Raw genomic sequence first — 19861 nt, 5'->3', positions numbered from 1 at the left:
CCACACCCACACAACTAAACATATGCATGAAGAGACAGGAATTGTATTCAAGGAAAAACTGACGTAATAGAGAAAATGTCACAAATTTTAATTTCCAAGTATTTTTATGAGTGCCTTACAAATGGTTATTCTATTAAATGTGGGTACCTTAGGCATTTTTTTTTAGTTCCATGTTCATGTATTATTGTTGATCGAGCGGTCCAGTTCATGTGATTTATGCGTGGGTGCTAACACCACAGTGGCTGGAGAAGTGAAGATTGCGATGCAGTTGGTCGAAGATAGTGTGTGTACAAATTTGTTCGGCTGTGTGTTTTAATGACAGTCGACACACAAGTAGACGCATGTAGTTCCCTGTGAACAATAGCCTGTACCTGTGTTTTATTAGTGTTTTACACAATGTAAGTCGTGAAATATATTGTGTAGCAATCGCCAAGTTAGCGGTGTAATAAATAATGATAATAAATAATAAAATACAAATATGCTGGCACACGATGCCGCCTTAACGTTTCTGCTTGCCCCCTCTAGTATGTATTGGTAGAACCGGCCCTGACTAAAAGTACCACGTCTCAAATGTCTGGACTTTTTATGCAAAGTACAGAATGGACTTCTGCATATTCTTAATTGAATATATGAAAGGTTCTGTACTTATACTACCATACTACTGAACGGAGATAAAAAGACATTTCAGAAAAGTGCAAGTTTAGGGTAGAGGTTAGTCACTCATGCCTCCCTGAGTTTGCTATCCTTACAGCTAAGGAAATTCAGACTCCTTGTATAATATCACCATTGTCTGTTCACACAGGAGGGATACAATACGCAAGGGATACAAGTTTTAGTGCTCTTGTGAACCTAGACCGTCAATGTACAAGCAGAAACAAAACATAAACCTGAGGGTTCTTTTGAAGTAGCAACTGGCACAACAAACATGCATCCCAGGCAGTGGCGTTGACTCCCAACATTAGCGGTTAGCTTGCTTTTTAATATTTTTAATATGTTACTTAAAACATTGCCTGTGTACTGTTAAAAGTTTGATTCTGGAAAGGAAGTTCTACTTCCATCAGTTCCCATGGGAAGTTCAAACAAATTGGAGCTTAAATTGAAGTGCTTATAAAATGTTGCGTTTGACTGTGGAGTCCTGTACATGTACATGGTTTTCCATGAACAGCGACAATATGAATATGATTTTGAAGAACAGACACAAAGTCTCCAATGGATGTATTCAGTGATACAGATCTGCAATTTCTGTGTCATTATTCTGCAATTTCTGTTTTGGCATCAGCCTAAGCCTTCCCCGTTCAGGGCTCCACCTGTGGAATTGCCCATAATGGAGGAATCAGTCGACGTCTGTATTTTGCAATCACCGGGGGAAAAAAATGTCCCACGCTGCTAGAGGAAATGGGAGATTTCACAGTCCACATGAGGTCTTGGCCCTGGTGGCTGGTCTTTAGAGAGAGTCTCATTAGACTTCTCATTACAGACCCGGCGAGCTCCTGTAATGACTGCTTGCATTTACAAATCTTCTCAGACATGAAAGGCGGTGGCAGCGACAGACCCCGGCAATCACATTGCTGCCAAGTCCTCTGATTGGAGCATTTGAACAATAATTCATGTTTATGGAGTTTTGCATGCTGGGAACAATTAAAAAACATCCCCCATGTACTGTAAATCACCAAGCAAAGTGACAGCATTCATTCTACCTTGAGATATCTATTTCACATAGATTACTGAGTATGGGATGTATTAAATATATTTAAACGTGAGCTGCATCTCTGGTGGAAAGGTGCTGTGAATTAAATTGAAGCGACAATCGTCTGCTATATTCAGTGGGACTCGCGGCACATAGGCATGATTGCTCACTTGGAGTGCAGAGAATGTGATAGCTAGGCTACGTTTAAGAGGGTGCTGACATGCAATTTTATATTTATTACCAGGCCATCACATTATAGTATAAGTCTTAAATGTGTGGGCCAAGCTCATATTGCTGGAAATAGAAATCTTGCACTTAGGGGAAATTGTCTTTCATAGAGTATAAAAGTAGGCTACCACCAATGTATCTCATTTGTATTTTATTGTAAAAGTCAGTCAGGCCCCAGGCTGAAGTATTACAGAAGTAAAGGCCAGGTGTACAGCTCAACAACCTCCTCCCAGCCCTACTGGGAAACTCAGGTGTAAAACAAACCCACTGAATTGAAGGAGGTAAATGAGGCCCTTTATGGAGTTGATGTGAACGCCAGTGGTATCATGTGCAGCATGTGTCTGTGCGTGTGTGCTGTTTGCATGTCTGCAAATGAGCACTCTGATTCCTGTGGCCGATGACTGGAGTGCAGCATGGGTATGAATATCAATTTTGCACTCACCATTGACTGCACCACCACAAGACTCCCCCCCCCCCCCCCCCCCCTCCCCACACACACACACACCACACCCGGACAGCGCACCTGATACAAAAGCCAATCACCTTTCAGTGTGTGTCAGCATTTGCTACGAATCTGAATACTTCAAAAGATGGAACCTGTGCTACTTCACCCAAGGGCATTGCCTGACTGTGTGCTACTTTTTTTTATTTAATTTTTTTTACTGTGTGAAATTAGCATATGATGCAGGTCTGGTGTAATAATCAGATTTTAGTAGTTATTAGGCATTGGAATCTTTACAGTATGTGGGGGGAAAAATGTATAGTATTGTATTTTGATACACACCAGAAAAACTGCAGAACTCTTTATTACCATTTTTTTTTTGTAATTCTAATTTAAACTTCACAATTTAAATAAAATCTAGCAGACACAGTAACACAGATCAATAGAATTGTTTTAGAGAATTTTTCCTGGTCACCTCACGCATTTGCATGGCTGAGTTCAAAATTCTCCATTAAAAAAGACATCACCGCCCCGCACAGACAGATATGAACTAAAACAACACTATGAAGATTAAAAGATTATTAATAAATAATGGCAGCTATAAATAAGTTGAAAGTAGAATTGTTCACACTACTACTATACTAATATTCCCCCCCGCCCAAAAAAAGGTGTACCCTGTGTTGTTTAGTAGCAAATATCCAAGATGTAACAACATACAACTATCCTTGCTACTAACTAAACCGTTGAAATAAAAGACTATTCAAAATGTCTGATTGTGCAATGGGTTCTTTTAGGCTATGAATAATCGCACCAAATTCTCAAGTATCAAACCAATCAGTAATTTCATGGCTCTCGTGTATAATCATCACCCTGCATTCACACAACAGACGGGTTTCTCCTGACATCCCCAACATGAGCAATGCACCACTTTTACAAGTACGTCCAGAAACCACATAATCCAAAACGTCACATTTCTTTTCCATCAACTCGGTTTATTTTCTACAAGAAATATAAACCGGCCATTGTGCTCATTTCATTTGAGTGGCTAATCACTGCCTTTACATAATTTGAAAGACAAGTAATAGCAACCAGAAGTCAGCAATGGCAGGGACCCCATTGCTCACACTGTGCTCTCATTATATGCCTTGTCTTCAGGTCTTCAATATTAGCCGCCAATAAGCACTCTGCAAGACCATCTGCTTTGCCAGCACCAGTTATTTTAGGATTGGGTGGGAGAGACAGCCATGGAGTGCAGGAAAGGGAGAAATAACATAAGATGCTATTTGTAGAGATAATAAAAAGACATGAGGCCAAGAAGGGAGAGAATACAAGACTTGGAAATTACTATATAACTGCATGCTGAACTTGGCCATGAAAGTGCTGCTTGAGCCCCATCTGGGAAAAAGCTACCAGTAATTGTTACGTCCAAAGTAAAGCTGTCTAGTCATGAATTTCATCAATGACTGATTTGCAAACATTTATGTTGAGTCTACACTTTTGTAATATGCAAAAGACATTTCATCAAAGGTATTCCCTTGATATCCATTGGGTTGGCACCCATAGGAGTAGGTTAAGAATAGCATATAGCTGCTTGAATGATCTAAACAGTCTGGACAACAGTGCTACGTTAATCAATACTGATTTCAGGTACAGCAGTTTTAGGACCAAGCAAATCAATAACTGCTCTCCGGTGCCTATATCATGAAATGTTCTCTCTCAGAGGATTTTACATATTCAAAAATTCCGGGGACATAATTCCTAATTAAGGACTCAGGGCTTTGGACAACTTCAGCTAAAATCTAAATTCTTTATCTTAGCAAGAAGTTGTGGACAATTTTCTGCTTCAAGGTTGCTTTGGGAAAGCAAAGCATAGCTAAGCAAATTATTTATATAGCGTATTTCATACACAAGGTAACTCAATGTGCTTTACATGATTAAAAGCATTTAAAAGCAAACAAAGAAAAAACAGCTTATAAACATTTTAAACAAAGAGAACAAATTTCAATAATATAAAAATACAATTAAAACAGCATACAGTGCAATAAATATCATTTAAAGGTGGAAATGCTCTAGAAAGCATTGGAAACAAGTTTTTTTTTTAACCTGGACTTAAAAACATTTTACACAACACTTGGGGCTGACGTCACTTCTATTGGCAACTTATTCCATTTATGTGCAGCATAACAGCTAAATGCTGCTTGACCATGGTTTCTTTGGACTCTGTGCTCCACTATTGGACCTGAGACTTTTGATCTCAGAGCCCTACTGGGTTTATATTCCACGAGCATTTCATTCATGTGTTCAGGACCTAAACCGTTTAGTGATTTATAGACCAGTAGCAGAACTTTAAAATCTATTCTAAAGCTGACTGGAAGCCAGTGTAAAGACTTTAGAATTGGAGTAATATGCTCTGACCACCATGTTCTGGTCAGAGCCCGAGCTGCAGTATTCTGAATGAGCTGCAGCTGTTTAATGCTCTTTTTAGGCAGTACAGTCAAAAGACCATTACAATAGTCAAGTCTACTTGAGATAAAAGCATGGATGAGCTTCTCCTGGTCTGCTTGACACATGCAAGCTTTCACTCTGGATATGTTCTTCAGATGGTAGAAGGAAGTTTTAGTAATTGATTTGATATGACTGTTGAAAGTCTGGTCAGAATCTATCAGAACACCAAGGTTTTGGACTTGGTCTTTGGTTTTTAAAGAGAGTGACTCCAGGTATTTACTAACAGCAATTCTCTTTTCTATATTGCCAAAAACAATTATCTCAGTTTTCTTGTAGTTTAATTGCAGAAAATTTTGGCTCATCCAGATATTTATCTGTTTCTGAACAGGAGGGGTCCAAGAACTGACCCTTGAGGGACCCCATAGGTCATTGCCATTCGATGAGATTGAGCACTTCCGATGGTTACAAAATAACTCCTTTCCTCCAGGTAGGACCTGAACCATTTAAGAACTGTTCCATTTAGTCCTACTCACGTTTCCAACCTGTTCTGCAGTATATTATGATCTACCGTATCAAAAGCCTCACTGAGGTCCAACAAGATTAGAATTGACACCGTTCCCGAGTCAGTATTCAACCTTATATCATTTAGCACTTTGATAAGAGCAGATTTTGTACAGTGATGAGTTTGGAACCCTGATTGAAATTTGTCAAAAAGTCCATTTAAGTTCAAGAAATTGCTGAGTTGGTTAAAAATAACTTTCTCAACAATCTTGGCTATGAAAGGGAGATTTGAGATGGGTCTATAGCTTGCTAACATGGAACCGTCCAGCGTTCTATTTTTTTAGCAGAGGTTTAATGGCAGCTACTTTAGAGCTTTAGGAAACTCGCCTGACTGGTGAGCAATTGATCATTTCTGCAAATCAGATAGCATAGACTTCGCAATATCTTTGAAAAAGTCAGATGGTATTGAGTCAAGACAGCTCGTTGATGGTTTCAGCTGCTGAACCATTTTCTCTACAGTTTTTTTGGTCAACTGTATCAAATTCTGACATGGTAAGAGAGTTTTTCCTGGGTGGCTTCAGATGTAGTATCATTTTCATCATTTTGCTGATTTGTGCTAATATTTAATCTGACGGATTGTATTTTTTCACTAAAATAACAAGCAAATTCATTGCATTTACCTGCTATTAGGAGCTCTGGAGCTATCTGATTCGGGGGGCTTGTGAGCTTGTCAACCACAGCAAACAGAGTGTGGGTATTGTTGAAGTTCTTACTGAGTATTTCAGAAAAGTTTTGCTGTCTAGCCCTGACTAACTCTTTGTTAAAATTCCAAAGACTGTCTGTATAGGTCATAGTCAAATTGGAGTTTAGTTTTTCTCCACTTACGTTCTGCTTTCCTACACTTTGATTTAGAGGTCTTTACTATCATTGTGCTCCTCCATGGTGTTCTAGGTCGCCTCAAGATTGTCTTAGTTTGTCTTAGAGCGACAGCATTCATGACATTTGAGATTTTACAGGTGAAATTATCCAAAAGTTCATCAACTGTCTCAGCATTCACAGTTTGTGGCACAGCAATGGTCTCCATAAACTTAATGGCGGTACTCTCATTTATGTACCTTTTCTTAATAGACATAGAGGTTGTCTGAACTTTTGGAAGAATCCGTAATTCAAAGAATACACAAAAATGGTCAGAAATAGCCATACCCTTAATGTCCATTGATAGAATTTCAACATCCTTAGAGATGACTGGGTCTAAGATGTGACCTTGAGTGTGGGTTGGACTCTTAATATGTTGAGAGTGGTCAAATGTGTCTAGTATAGCAGAGAGTTCTTTAGATTTTTTTTCCATGTTATTGTCAACATGAATGTTAAAGTTTCCCGTTACGACAAAATAGTCAGTACAAATAACTGACAGCAGTTCTGAAAAGTCCTCCATAAATTTTCTATTGTATCTTGGAAGCCTATAAATTATTAAAACAATAACCTTTGGGTCACCTTTAATTAAAAAACAGAGCTATTCAAAAGAGCTAAAATCACCCCAGGTAATTTCTTCACAGGGAAATAATTTAATTTAATTCATTTAAAATGGTATTACAATTACTTTCTGTTAACCACGTTTCATTTAGCAACAAAAAGTCCAGATCATAGGTTGTAATGATGTCATTAATCAACATTGATTTATTACCCAGTGACCTGATATTGCAAAGAGCTCGTCTCGCAGAGACAACTGGAGACAATGGTTTGATAGATTCACATTTTATCCTCATTAAGTTTGTAGTTCTATTTTTTTAGCCATATTTCTTTGACCAACTTTATGTCCCTCGTATTTACAGGAATCAAAAATGCCTGATCTCCATAGGATTCTGACTTATTCTGGAAAAGACCCCGCAGATATCAGTCAGATTCGCAGATAAGGTGCTTCATGGGTTGCATCTTAGTGGAGGGTGGTTTCAGGCGAGGGGGGATGGGAGGAAGATCTTGGCGTGGTGTGCGTTGGATTCCAATATTGACAATCGTCTTCAACCTGTCCATCACACCTAGCAGAGAATTTAGGCTAGTAGAGAGTGAGTTTTGCGTTGGGCTTTGCTCCAATGGGCCAGGGAGGGGTGTGGGAGATTCAATGTGCTGGCTCATCTCATTTGTCATTCGCTTCTCCAATTGGCTCTTTTCAGTTCTCAGTGCACAAGCCAAGGTTAAAAAAGGCATGTTTGGTGTGAAAGAACTTAAAAGCCTTGACCCCAACCCCATCCAGCACCTTTGGGATTAACTGGAACAAACTATTGGTGTGCCAAGCCATCTCTCAGGTACACGATCAGTGACCTTTCCCCTCACAAATGTTATTCTTGGTAAATGGACCCTTGCAGACACCCTGCAACATTTGATAGCAATTCTTCCGGAAGAGTGGAAACTGTCATAGCTGCAAGCTGGAGACTACATTTTTACATTATCACTTGTATGTGTAATCATCAGCTGTCTAAATACTTTTTTTAAATTACCTTTAGTCTGATCTCCTCCTCCATTTTGACTGGGGATCCCAGTTCAGCTACCTGTCTGACGCCGTCACTGGCCAAGCCTCCATATTCCCACAGCACATAGTTCCTCGAGTGGGATGCACCGATGATGGCTGACCAGTGATTGGCACGACCTGTCAAGAAGGTCATCTCATTAGCATAAACACACAAAGTCTGTCCGTACACAGTAAGGGAATTAAGGGAATTTATTCTCCATGCATTTTGCGGCACAGTTCGGAAAAAGGACCTCTAGAAGGTTTTATTATTCTGCAACGCTCGGTGATAAGAGTCACCCTTTCAAAATATTTAAGAAGTCAAGGCTATTCAATTGACCAATTACATGATGTCAGAGTAAATTACTTGATAGAATATGTCTTCTTTCCCCTGGATTGGTCCACTTTTTGGGATCAAAGCAGCGATTTAGCATGGATTCATTAACTCAGCATTAGGGGCTGACAGTTTTTCAGGATTCTCACCAGATCCTTGCGAGTAAATTTCACTTTTAATCACGATTGGGAAGTAGCGGGAGAGAAAGTCACCAGGAACGACAGGAGCGGTAACTATGACAACAAAATCACCGGGAGTGGACAGGAGTAGAAACTATGACGAAACTATCCACTCCTGGTGACTTTCACAATATTAATATCTCAATGTCAATAATATCAACCATATAGATTTCCCCCTCTTGTAGCTGCAAGTATTGCTAATTTTTACGCTTGCTCTTAAATGCAACGCTAAGGACAGCCATTCGCAAAGCTCATTTTATGTTCGACGTGAACTGACAGCCGAAGCCAGCCACTGACAAAAATCCGAGGGAGGGAGCGACGATGAAGACACACACAGTCACACACGTACCTTCTTCACAGAGGTTCCCAAGGCTGCTAGTTTCTGCCACGCTTAATAAAGGTCACCACTGCATATTTCCTTGCCATTCACATATGGTATTTCTAAATGTTTTCTTTCAAAAATGGCACCTCGAGGTTTTACCATGTCATTACCAGCCTGTTTTTCTTCTTTGGTCCATTTATAGACAAATCTGGTGTATACACAGAAGGCTCAGTTCCATTTTAGGCCAATCAGTCCATATATAATTCTGAGAACTCTGATTTCCAAGTAAATAGTTTAGGTGTGCTAAGCCGACATAGTGAAATTACAATTTGTGACATTTTCCGTTCACTGACGTCTCTCTGAAGGTCGTGTGGGTTCAATTCTCACTCAGTGGCGCTTTGAATGTGAGTGTTGTCTGTCTCGATACGTGCCCTGTGATTGACCGGCGCCCAGTCCAGAGTGAAGTCGGACCTTTGCCCAAAGTCAGCGTTGATAGGTTCCAGTTCCCCATGAGCCTCAACAGGATAAGTGGTATAGAAAATAGATGAACATTTACAGTTGGACTACTACAAATTGTTTCATTTTGTCATGTGCACACATTTTTTTTAAATTTGAGGTCTTTCTATGTACTGCATACTGTATGTCATCATGTCAGTGTAAGGTTTAGTAATTGTTCACAGTTTGCCCACTCGCTTAGTGTCGGCTAAGTTAGCCTCCTGCAATCCTTCACAGTATGAGACGTATTACAAATGGATGACTTTTTTCCATCTGGAATATATTCTTTAATGAACTCCAGGTTCCTACTGCTGCAAGTTCCCACTGCCCTTTGAGAGCATGCACATCCCCCGGGATTTTAATTCACTTCAGTTGATCCTTAATCTACAGTATGTGTGAAATGTCCAATGGTACTTTTCAATTAAACCATTACCAAACTGGTACTTCTATGGGTATGGGTTAATGGGAGGCTTTCATGTAGCCTCTGCTCCGAGCACTTTACAGTGGCGCCTCATTCAACCCATTCAAATTTCTGCACACTGATGGAGAAGACTGCCATACAAGTTGGTAAGTTACTCATTATTCAAACTCACGCACACTGACTCACTCAGAAGCTGTTTAGTGCTTTCAGCAAACCACTTGAAAGATTTGCGTGTAGATTGTTTTGTAAGGGGTTAACCCTAATTCTTAGCACTACTTTTGTTGTTGATTGAAGTTTAGATGACTTCATATTTCATCTGGCTTGTCACCAATTTGGATCCTGAGTGCCAACACAATGACCACACACTTGGAAGCCATGATGCCAGGTAATGGTTCTTGAGATGTGCATGAGTGCTCAAGCTGCTTTAAATAAGGATGTCCTTGACTTGGTTTCAAAGAGCTCAAACCAGCCTTATTATTCATTTCATACCAACAGCATTAAAAAAACATATTTCTGTTCAGTTCTTAGAATAGCAACAGTCTGTTTCTGGAGCAGTGAAACCACGCTTTGTATTATTATTTTTTTTTTGGGTGAATTTGTTTTAGGAAGGAAATAAAGATTATATTAATTAATAGTTCACCTGCATTTGTTAATCTAAATCCTTGTAAATTGCAAATGTGTGCCAGCTGGTCCTAATTAACATAGGTAAACACCCTTCCAGCACATAAAAGTAGAGTAGAGTAAATCAAGATGGCGCCTACCTGTGTGGTCACCTCGGTTACGCGCTCTCTAGTATTGTTTTTGTTTTTGTGTTTTTCGTTCGTCTTTGGAGACATTACACGACTCACTTACACAAGGGGAGACTTGTGAATCATAAAGGAGGCTACTCCGGAGTTTCTTTCACCAACTTTCGCAAATCCGCTCAGTTTTTTCCCCGAGTTACTCACCGGAGCAGCGACCGCGGTCCTCGGCGCATGGAAACGGAGGAGACGCCACAGAGGGAAGCGAGCCGGCATCCAGGTGAAACTCCGCAAGAGAGGATACAGATTGACGTTTCCGTCCATCCACCTGGCGAATGTACACTCCGTACCCAACAAAATGGACAAGCTTGATGCATCTTCAAACAACAAAAGATTAACAAAGCGGTAGGCCCAGACCATTTGTCCCTATCCTGCCTCAAAGTCTGCGCGGACCAGCTCGCTCAAGTCTTCACACAGATATTCAATAGATCTCTAGAACTGTGCGAAGTACCATCCTGTTTCAAATGCTCCATCATCATTCCAGTCCCCAAGAAACCTACAATCTTGGGTCTAAATGACTACAGCCCTTGACATCTGTGGTCATGAAGTCCTTTGAACGTCTCGTGCTGGACCACCTCAAGAGCGTCACAGGTCCCCTGCTGGACCCCCTGCAGTTTTCCTACTGAGCGAACAGGTCTGCGAATGATGCAGTCAACATGGGACTGCACTTCATCCTAGAACACCTCGACAGTGCAGGGACCTACGCGAGGAACCTGTTCATGGACTTCAGCTCAGCGTTCAACTTCATCATCCCTGAACTCCTTTCATCCAAGCTTCTCCAGCTCAGCGTCTCACCTGCCTTCTGCCAGTGGATTTATAGCTTTCTGATGGGCAGGACACAGCAGGTGAGGCTGAGGGAGGCCACTTCATCCACACGCATCATCAGCACTGGGGCGCCCCAAGGTTGTGTTCTCTTTCCGCTGCTCTTCTCTCTCAACAAAAACGACTGCACCTCAGCGCACCCGGTTGTCAAACTCATTAAGTTTGCAGATGACACCACTGTCATCGGCCTCATCAAGGACGATGACGAGTCTGCATATCGACAGGAAGTGGAGCGGCTGGAGCTGTGGTGCAGCTGACACAACCTGCAGCTGAACACGCTCAAGACTGTAGAGATGATCGTGGACTTCAGGAGGCATCCTTCGCCACAGCTGCCCCTCAGGTAGTCCAGCTGCCTTCTGTCAACCGTCGAGACCTTCAAGTTCCTGGGAATTACAGTCTCTCAGGACCTGAAGTGGGCGACCAACATCAACTCCGTCCTCAAAAATGCCCAGCAGAGGATGTACTTCCTGTGGCTTCTGAGAAAGCACGGCCTGCCACAGGAGCTGCTGAGGCAGTTCTACACATTGGTCATCGAATCAGTCCTGTGTTCTTCCACCACAGTCTGGTTTGGTGCTGCTACAAAAAAGGATAAACTCCGACTGCAACGGACAATCAAAACTGCTGAAAGGATTGTCGGTACCCCCCTACACACCCTTGAGGACTTGCACGCTGCCAGAACTAAGACAAGAGCGTGCAAAATCCTCTCGGACCCTCCACATCCCGGTCCCCGGCTCTTCCGGCTCCTTCCCTCAGGTAGGCGCTACCGATCAATGCAAACTCAAACTAGCAGACATTCCAACAGCTTCTTCCCTCTTGCAATCAACTTTTTAAACACCTAACCTACAATTCCATTACAACATGCTGGCAATTTTTTGACTTGAGTTTGTTGTCACATTTCTGTGGGGCCAATTATACATTACTCGTGCACTCACTGTAGTTGTCTCGCCACGCTGCACTATTTGCATATCTGTTGTTGACCAATACTGGCCACTCATGCCAGAGTAGCATGTGCTCCATTTTCACACTAATTGAGGAGTATCTGCAACATTTGCACAATCAACAGTGTCGCAGATTATCGCACTGCTAATTTGAAGTCTTGGCGCCCTTTGCACAATGGTTCATTGCACCGGACTATTGCAATATTAGTCTTTCAAACTGCTGTAAGTGCTAGAGGACTCTGCATCTTTTTGCACAATTGTCAAAAAATAAATAAAAAATGGACGGCATTACCAGATAGCTAGCAACCCTTTATTGCTCAGTGACTGTTTTTTTCAATGTCTTTATGTCTCAAAAGTGTTCTCTGTCAATTGACTGTCTGTTGTTGTACTAGAGTGGCTCCAACTACCGGAGACAAATTCCTTGTGTGTTTTTTTGAACATACTTGGCAAATAAAGATGATTCTGATTCTGAAAAGACACCAAAATGGAGATGAGAGAAATTAAAATGCCTGAATGAAAAACTACAGCACAGCAGGGGGGAAAAAGAATTTTTTGAGTGGCTGTACTGCTTCAGGGGCTTTCCGCTGTACCAATGCACAAGGCTCATGTCAGTTTACTGCCTGATCACATTTTCCCTGTGAGGAACTGTAAAAGAGGTGTACCTAATAAAACGACTAGTTGGAAGATATATATGGGAGAATGTGCTCAATACCAACTAGTCTCTCTATGAGATAGTGAATTAGGGCTCCCTTCGAACTAAGGGTTTATCTTCCTCCACTCTCAACAGAATATTGATCTACTTGGTAGGAATTTTAACAAGACAGAGGCCCGGTAATCCTTGAATACATTCACAATTCCTGATAGTGATGCACAAGGTTATGTGTGCGCACACACACACACAAACACACGCACACACACACTTCCCAAAAATGGCTAGCCCGCAGTTTCAGAGCAGATTCATGATCAAGATGAAATGTATGATAAAATGGAGGCGACATGATAAAGAGCAGATTAGTTTTCGCTTACGTGGGTAGTCTTTGGGATGAATCTTCTCTGACCAGTTCCCATAGAAGGTGACTCTGTACTTGGCCGTTCCACAGGCACAGCAGTCAAGCAGGGGTTTATCTGTAGCATCACCATACAGGAATTCTGCACTCAAATCAGGGATTGGGGAAGCCATCAAGAAGAGAGCTTGACAGGCACTTAAAAGACTGCTATATGAGGTGTTGAGTATGGCAAGTATTATATAGGAGATTGGTCATGTAAGTACTGTAAATGGGAAGCCAGAGGAAAGGAAAAGCTGGGCATGAGAAAAGGAGCATGGCTCTTTTTGTCAGTGTAGTATCCAATGTTACACATCTCCAGGGGATCAAATCCAATTACAGTCATTCATGCCAAAGGCTGAGTGGAACATCATCAAAACCAAGAATGAAGCAGAGTGGAGCCAAAGTGAATCCCCCGCAGGTAGAATGAAGGACCCAGGAACTGGCCAGGAATCCTACCTTTCTCACACATCTTCTTAGTGAGTGAGCCTTCATCCTGGAAATAGATGATCCTCTTCTGCACAATGCTTGCCCTACACAAGCACAACAAGAGATGAAGACAGTGAGAAGTTTGTCAGAAGCTTCGCTGATATAAATATACACTTGGGGTGTAAAATCATATGGTATACAGTATTAGGGTGATGTTTATTGAGAATATTTTATTGAGAATATTTTATTGAGAATTGTGAACATTATTCGGAGGAACTGTGAGGGAAAAGTTGAGTGAGGTAGATAAACTGATATGTGAGTGTCGGTCGTATTTCTGAATGTTTGTTTTTTATTTCCCCTTATATTTTGACATTGAGTTTGAAGTAGTTCACCTGATCAACTTTGGCGTTTTGAGGATCCACCGTATGCCATTAAATAAAATACTTGCTCATATTTGCTCTGACACACAAACACACTGCAGGACGTATGCAGTGCAACAGTTAATGCTCTCTGAGATGGAAGTCGGGACCTGCAAATTGAGCTGTCAAAGAGACTTGTTCCTCTAACTGGTGGGGTCTTCACATGTAAATCGGTCCCGAACAAACCTTTTCAGAGACCAAACAGATGAGGGCAGAACACAAGGCCCCTGCCATCTAACATTCTAACACAAGCCCTTCAGGCAGTGATGGCTGCCGGGATGTTTCCATGGCGATGAACCCCAAACAATGTGGTGTGTGTGAATGTGAATGGATGGGCTGCACGGTCCAGCTGGACTGGTCGCATACCAATTATTGTGGAGTATGATACTAAGCTTAGCTGTACACAGTTCACATTCATGCAGAGAATAGATATGCACAGTGCATAAAATTAGATGCACAAAGTAAATTGTATAAAGCTAGATACTGCAATACTCTTGATTCCTAACTGGAGTTGTTGTTTGATTGCACCCTAATAACTAATATATTGTTGATAAATTGTTTGGGAGGTATTAATTTCGAAAGGGAACGCCTCATTATATATTATGTACTGTATAGTATTTTCTGTTAGGCTTTCAGTTTTCTACATCAAGAAGATGAGCAATGCGGTAATGGTGGACCTTGCTAATATTGACTTTGAAGCACTGCCATGAGTTAAATATTCCTCCATTAAGCCAAAAAGATATTGGATTTGATTTCAATAGACTGGGAGCCCTAACTTCCTTCCCTTACAGACATAGGGCTTGCACATAGGTTTTGCATGTTATTATTATTATTATTATATTATTAATTAATTAATATTAATCATTTCTGAGAGGCATCGCCCCCTTTGACACACTATATTTGATACACTCGTCCGCAAATACACCACATAGTTTGCAAGGTTTAATGCAGTGTATAAAAGGTATGTCATACATAACATACGGTATTGCTAATTATTGTCATAATAAATGGAATGGAATATTAGTGTCTGATTTGTAATGCTTCTGAGTTACTTTCACCAGCTGCAGAACTATGGCATTGACATTCGAATGTGTGACACCGATGGCCTTTAACATGACAACGTCAAAACTTGAACTTTTGAATGTTTTCAGCTGGTCAAACAATTATTACGGTATGTTTTTTTTTTTTTGTTTGTGTTGCTTTTTTTTTTAATAGCCAAAGGCTAAAATATCTAGTGCTCCTTTATAGGCTACTTCCAGAATTGAGTTTTTGGCCAAACCATCATTTCATTTAGTTTTTGTGCTGTTTAAACAGATGGTAATTCTTGCAGCTGTGTATAATTATTATGTAACATGTAAAGACTTGAGTGACATCACAACCTATGTGCTGCTGCTATAATAACTGGTGAGTAAAATCTAACCAAGGACAGTACAGTTAAACAGCAGAAAGTGATAATTAATAAAATTGCATTACTTTTGTACCACATTACTATAACACCGGTTAAATGACACAGCTTAACTCCATTAGGTGCCCAATGCATTGAGAGCATAATGTAATTAAAGTCAGATTTTTATTTTTTATTTCAATAGATTATGCAAGTGTACCTAATATTGTGGTCAATTTGTATGTGACAACATGCCAAAATAGCTCCATAATGCAAAGAAAAGTGACGCCTCCGGCACTCCTCTCATTGTTCACACTTTAATTCAATATCACCCCAATTTCATATATCTCATTGAGAGTCGCACACACTGCTGCACCCTCACCCATTTTGCTGGGCTGGCCAGACAATCAAGTGGAGTAATGCTTACTTAACATCCAATTTAAATTCTATCTCACTTTGCTGGGTCCACACCGCAGCCGATCCCCATCACCCCTAAAGTGCATTGATTTGAAAGAGTGCATATATGTGTGCATGTGTGTGTGTGTGAGAGAGAGAGAGAGAGAGAGAGAGAGAGTGAGAAAGAGAGAGAAAGTTAAAATGATAATTTTCTTACAAAACCTCTTTCCATTTACAAGCTGAACAGAATGTAAAGAAGACAAATTAAATTCTCATTTCACCCTGGCCCGGCTTCAACCAGAGATGAACTGAATTAATGCATTTCTTTTTGCTCCTCCTGACTACGTTGAGACCATGCAGTGGAAACAGTGCACAGAAAGCACGTGATAATGAGGCCCCGTTGTCCTATCAGTATTTGAAAGAGGTAGAGTTTGACATGTGGTAGAACGTTTACTGATATACAGTCTCGCTAAGACCGCCCATCAGAGTGCAACACACGACCCCGCATGTCTCACACCAGAGGGAGATGGGGAATAAATTGCCTCCCACCTACAAATGGAGAGAATATTGATGGTGGAAACTTCACAAGTGACTGCTGTACTCGCATATGACTTATTATGGTTTTAAGGACCAAGACGAACAGGTTCGGCTGTGACAAACCAGAGTTTCACTTTAGGCATTTACAGGTCATATTCAGTTTTATGATGAGGTGATTCCTGATAAACAGCAAGCGAATTATTTGCAATCCAGTTATGTTATGATATATACATGTATTTTGTAGACACCTAAGCAAATATCATGGGCTTTTTTATTGACAGTAAGCAGAAAGTCATTTAGGTTATACTTATATATACCTTCGTATATTACCGTATTTTAATGGTGGCAATCTTATTTTTCAAGTTGTAGCTGCTAACATTATAGTATTTATGATGTGAATGATGAGAGTCAAAGATGTACACAGCTTCCCTAAATATACATTTTTATGGTTAATAATTGCATAATAATTTTTCACTGGCTTCAGACTCATTGAACTGTAAAATATGTACCGTAGTTCATTCTGGGTGGTTCTCAGTCCACAGCCTTTCAAAATAATTGGACCTTTTCTATAATGAAATCCAACTTGAGATGAGGAGGATGATTGCATTCCCGCGTCAATTCAGATGTCATGCTCATGCTGCTCAGACTATAGTATCTGGGAGTTGCTATGACGTACTGTGATGGGTTAATTGCCAACAGTGCAGCTAGCGTGGGATTGATTCCCACCCAATGTCTCATTTACAATGCAATCGACAAGTCCAGCCTGTCGTCCATCTTTGGCAGTAAGAATAAGTTCGTTGGTAAAGGATCCAGCCCCTGAACACATTTATGCCTAGATCCGACTACAGGATTTTAGCCCCGATATTGGCCCGATTAGCCATCGTGGGTCATTTCCCAGATTTGGCTAGGCATATTTTGTAAATAGCCCTACAACACCAAAATGAAATGTCTTGTATGCTTGATTTTTTGGGATATCTTCCGTGTAGTGTGACATATCAACGACAATTCTCCTCGACCTCGACCAATAGGATTGCGTAATGTAACTTCCGTGCTTGCTCCTTGTAAACATACTTGGTCGCTGTGGTCAACATTGATTCACGCGCACGAACCAATGTTTACCAAAGCTTTAGAGTATGATTCGACACAACGTCTGTTTCTTTACATACAAACGTTAGTGCTAGCACTAGCTTGCTAGACGACATAACGTTATGTTGCCTGCTTGTTGCGAGTCGTATTGTATTAAAAGTACTGTACATGAACATACCTCAAGCTCTTCTTGAATGGACAGCCCACTCCCAAGCACCGGTGAGGACACCACGCTTTTCCTCTTTTGTTCTTTTTTCCCCCAACACAATACAATACTTTGGCGCGATCCATTGTTGTTATCATTGCCATGGTAATGGGTGTAGCCGGTGACACATTTTCTGGTTCCGCCTCTCCGACAGTGTCTGATGTGACATTTTCTCAATTATCAATTGGTGTATATCAATATCCTAGCAACAAGATAAAGCCCAGTGATTGTAAAAGACGGGATACAGTGCTATCGGAATAAATGTTGTGTAGTGTTCCCACTGTTTGCCCAACATACAGCAAGATTTTATGGCAGTAGTGAGTAGTCTGACATAGTGTAATCATGAAAGACCAAATTTGTCTTGTATTCTGATCCAGGCATAAGGGGTACAGGAAAATTTAATGGCACCAACCAACAATATAGTCATTCATTAATTTCTTACTTCTGTATTCAAGCACATATTTCTAAGGTATCTGCTGTTTACTTGTCAGCCATTAAAATTTCATCAGTAATCTTTTGTTCTTCATATATTTAGCAACGTCGCTGATGGTGTAGTGGTACATTCGCCTGACTACGTTGCAGGGAGCGTGGGTTCAGTTCCCACTCAGTGACGGTGTGAGTGTGAGTACGACTGGTTGTCTGAATGTGCCCTGCGACTGACTGGCGACCAGTTCAGGGTGTAGTCAGCCTTTCATACGAAGTCAGCTAGGATAGGCTCCAGCACCCCACGACCCTGAACGGGATAAGCGGTGTTGGATATTTAGCAACAGAAATGGACTGATTGCAAACAGTGCAGTTTTTACAACTGACTGAGTACAGGATAGATCTTTGAGACAATTCAACACATCATGCCAAAAGCCGACATAAACCAAGACCATGACTGAGACAATGAGATAGAACAAGAGACCAAGTTGAGACCCAGAAGTTTGGGTCTGGTATAAATCCCAAGTCTTGAGATTCCAAGACAAGACAGAATAATAAAATTGAGTCCTCTAAAAGTAGTCTAGAGACCAAAACCAATGTGGATTACTACAACACTGCATACGTCATTAACTTCTTCTTCTTTTCCTTTCAGCTTGTCCCTTTAGGGGTCGCCACAGCGCGTCATCCAACGGCCCTCATGTCTTCCCTCACGACATCCATCAACCTTCTCTTTGGTCTTCCTCTAGCTCTCTTGCCTGCCAGCTCCATCCTCATAATCCTTCTGCCAATATACTCAGTCTCTCTCCTCTGGACGTATCCAAACCATCGAAGTCTGCTCTCTCTAACTTTGTCTCCAAAACATCGAATTTTGGCTGTCACTCTGATGAGGTCATTTCTAATTTTATCCAACCTGGTCACTCCGAGAGCGAACCTCAACATCTTCATTTCCGCCCCCTCCAGCTCTGCTTCCTGTTGTCTCTTCAGTGCCACTGTTTTATAAACTTTGCCCTTCATCCTAGCAGAGACTCTTCTGTCACATAACACACCTGACACCTTCCTCCACCTGTTCCAACCTGCTTGGCCCGTTTCTTCCCTTCCTGATCACACTCACCATTGCTCTGGAGTGTTGACCCCAACTCCAGAGCCATGCATCATTAACAGCTGTCTCAAATATTCCAAACACGCTACGGTTAGTCAGGTGAGTTAGTATTTGCTATGAAATGTGCTCACTATGAAAAAGATTTCAGGATTCTTTGTTGGCTGTTACAGCTACACAATTTGAACAACAGTATTCTGCTGCTAAGTCAGTGTTAAATGAACATTGTTAATTTATATTGACATTTCTCCACTCAAAACTACTCCACTCTTTTCTCAGGTGATATTTATACACTAGATGTGATCTAACATTAAAAAGAATAGCAGCATGCATGAATGATAAAATCTTACCAAACTTACTGAGCATCTGCATTCTGTAACCAATCTCCTATGTCTAACTAATTAACCAATGGAGTCCACAGTTCTACAAAACCCTGCTGCAAATAATGCATTGTATCACCAGATAGGACATTGACACATGGTAGCATAACTGGATGCTAAATAGTTTAAAATGTTATTGCTCAGGACTTAGGACAAGAATAAGCATCTTAGTCTGACCCTATCATCATGAACCAACCTTAAGCCCAAGCAAACCACCACGCTCAATCTTTCCATCTGAAGGACAGCAACTGCCCGTCAATTATATTGCAGTAAACCACTTGGGAGGGGCAACATGTGAGTCAACAGACATACTTCTAATTTCAAGGACAAAATGTTGTTTTTATAA

General features: G+C 41.0%; 1 protein-coding gene across 2 annotated transcripts in view; it reads right to left on the bottom strand.

Moving 5' to 3' along the window:
- spon1a (spondin 1a) overlaps positions 1-19861 on the bottom strand; it is an 83468-nt gene that overhangs the window by 50446 nt on the left and 13161 nt on the right. For both annotated transcript variants that reach the window (XM_061766046.1, XM_061766047.1), the window contains exons 4-6: positions 13620-13693; positions 13144-13266; positions 7799-7947 (exon numbers count right to left, since the gene is read on the bottom strand). In XM_061766046.1, coding sequence (XP_061622030.1) covers positions 7799-7947; positions 13144-13266; positions 13620-13693 — 346 coding nt within the window. The remainder of the gene's footprint in view (positions 1-7798; positions 7948-13143; positions 13267-13619; positions 13694-19861) is intronic.

The sequence above is a fragment of the Phyllopteryx taeniolatus genome, chromosome 2 (assembly GCF_024500385.1).
Source record: "Phyllopteryx taeniolatus isolate TA_2022b chromosome 2, UOR_Ptae_1.2, whole genome shotgun sequence".
In the NCBI taxonomy this organism is placed as follows: domain Eukaryota; kingdom Metazoa; phylum Chordata; class Actinopteri; order Syngnathiformes; family Syngnathidae; genus Phyllopteryx; species Phyllopteryx taeniolatus.
Note: the sequence above shows the minus strand (reverse complement) of the source record. Positions and strands in the feature narration are given on the sequence as shown.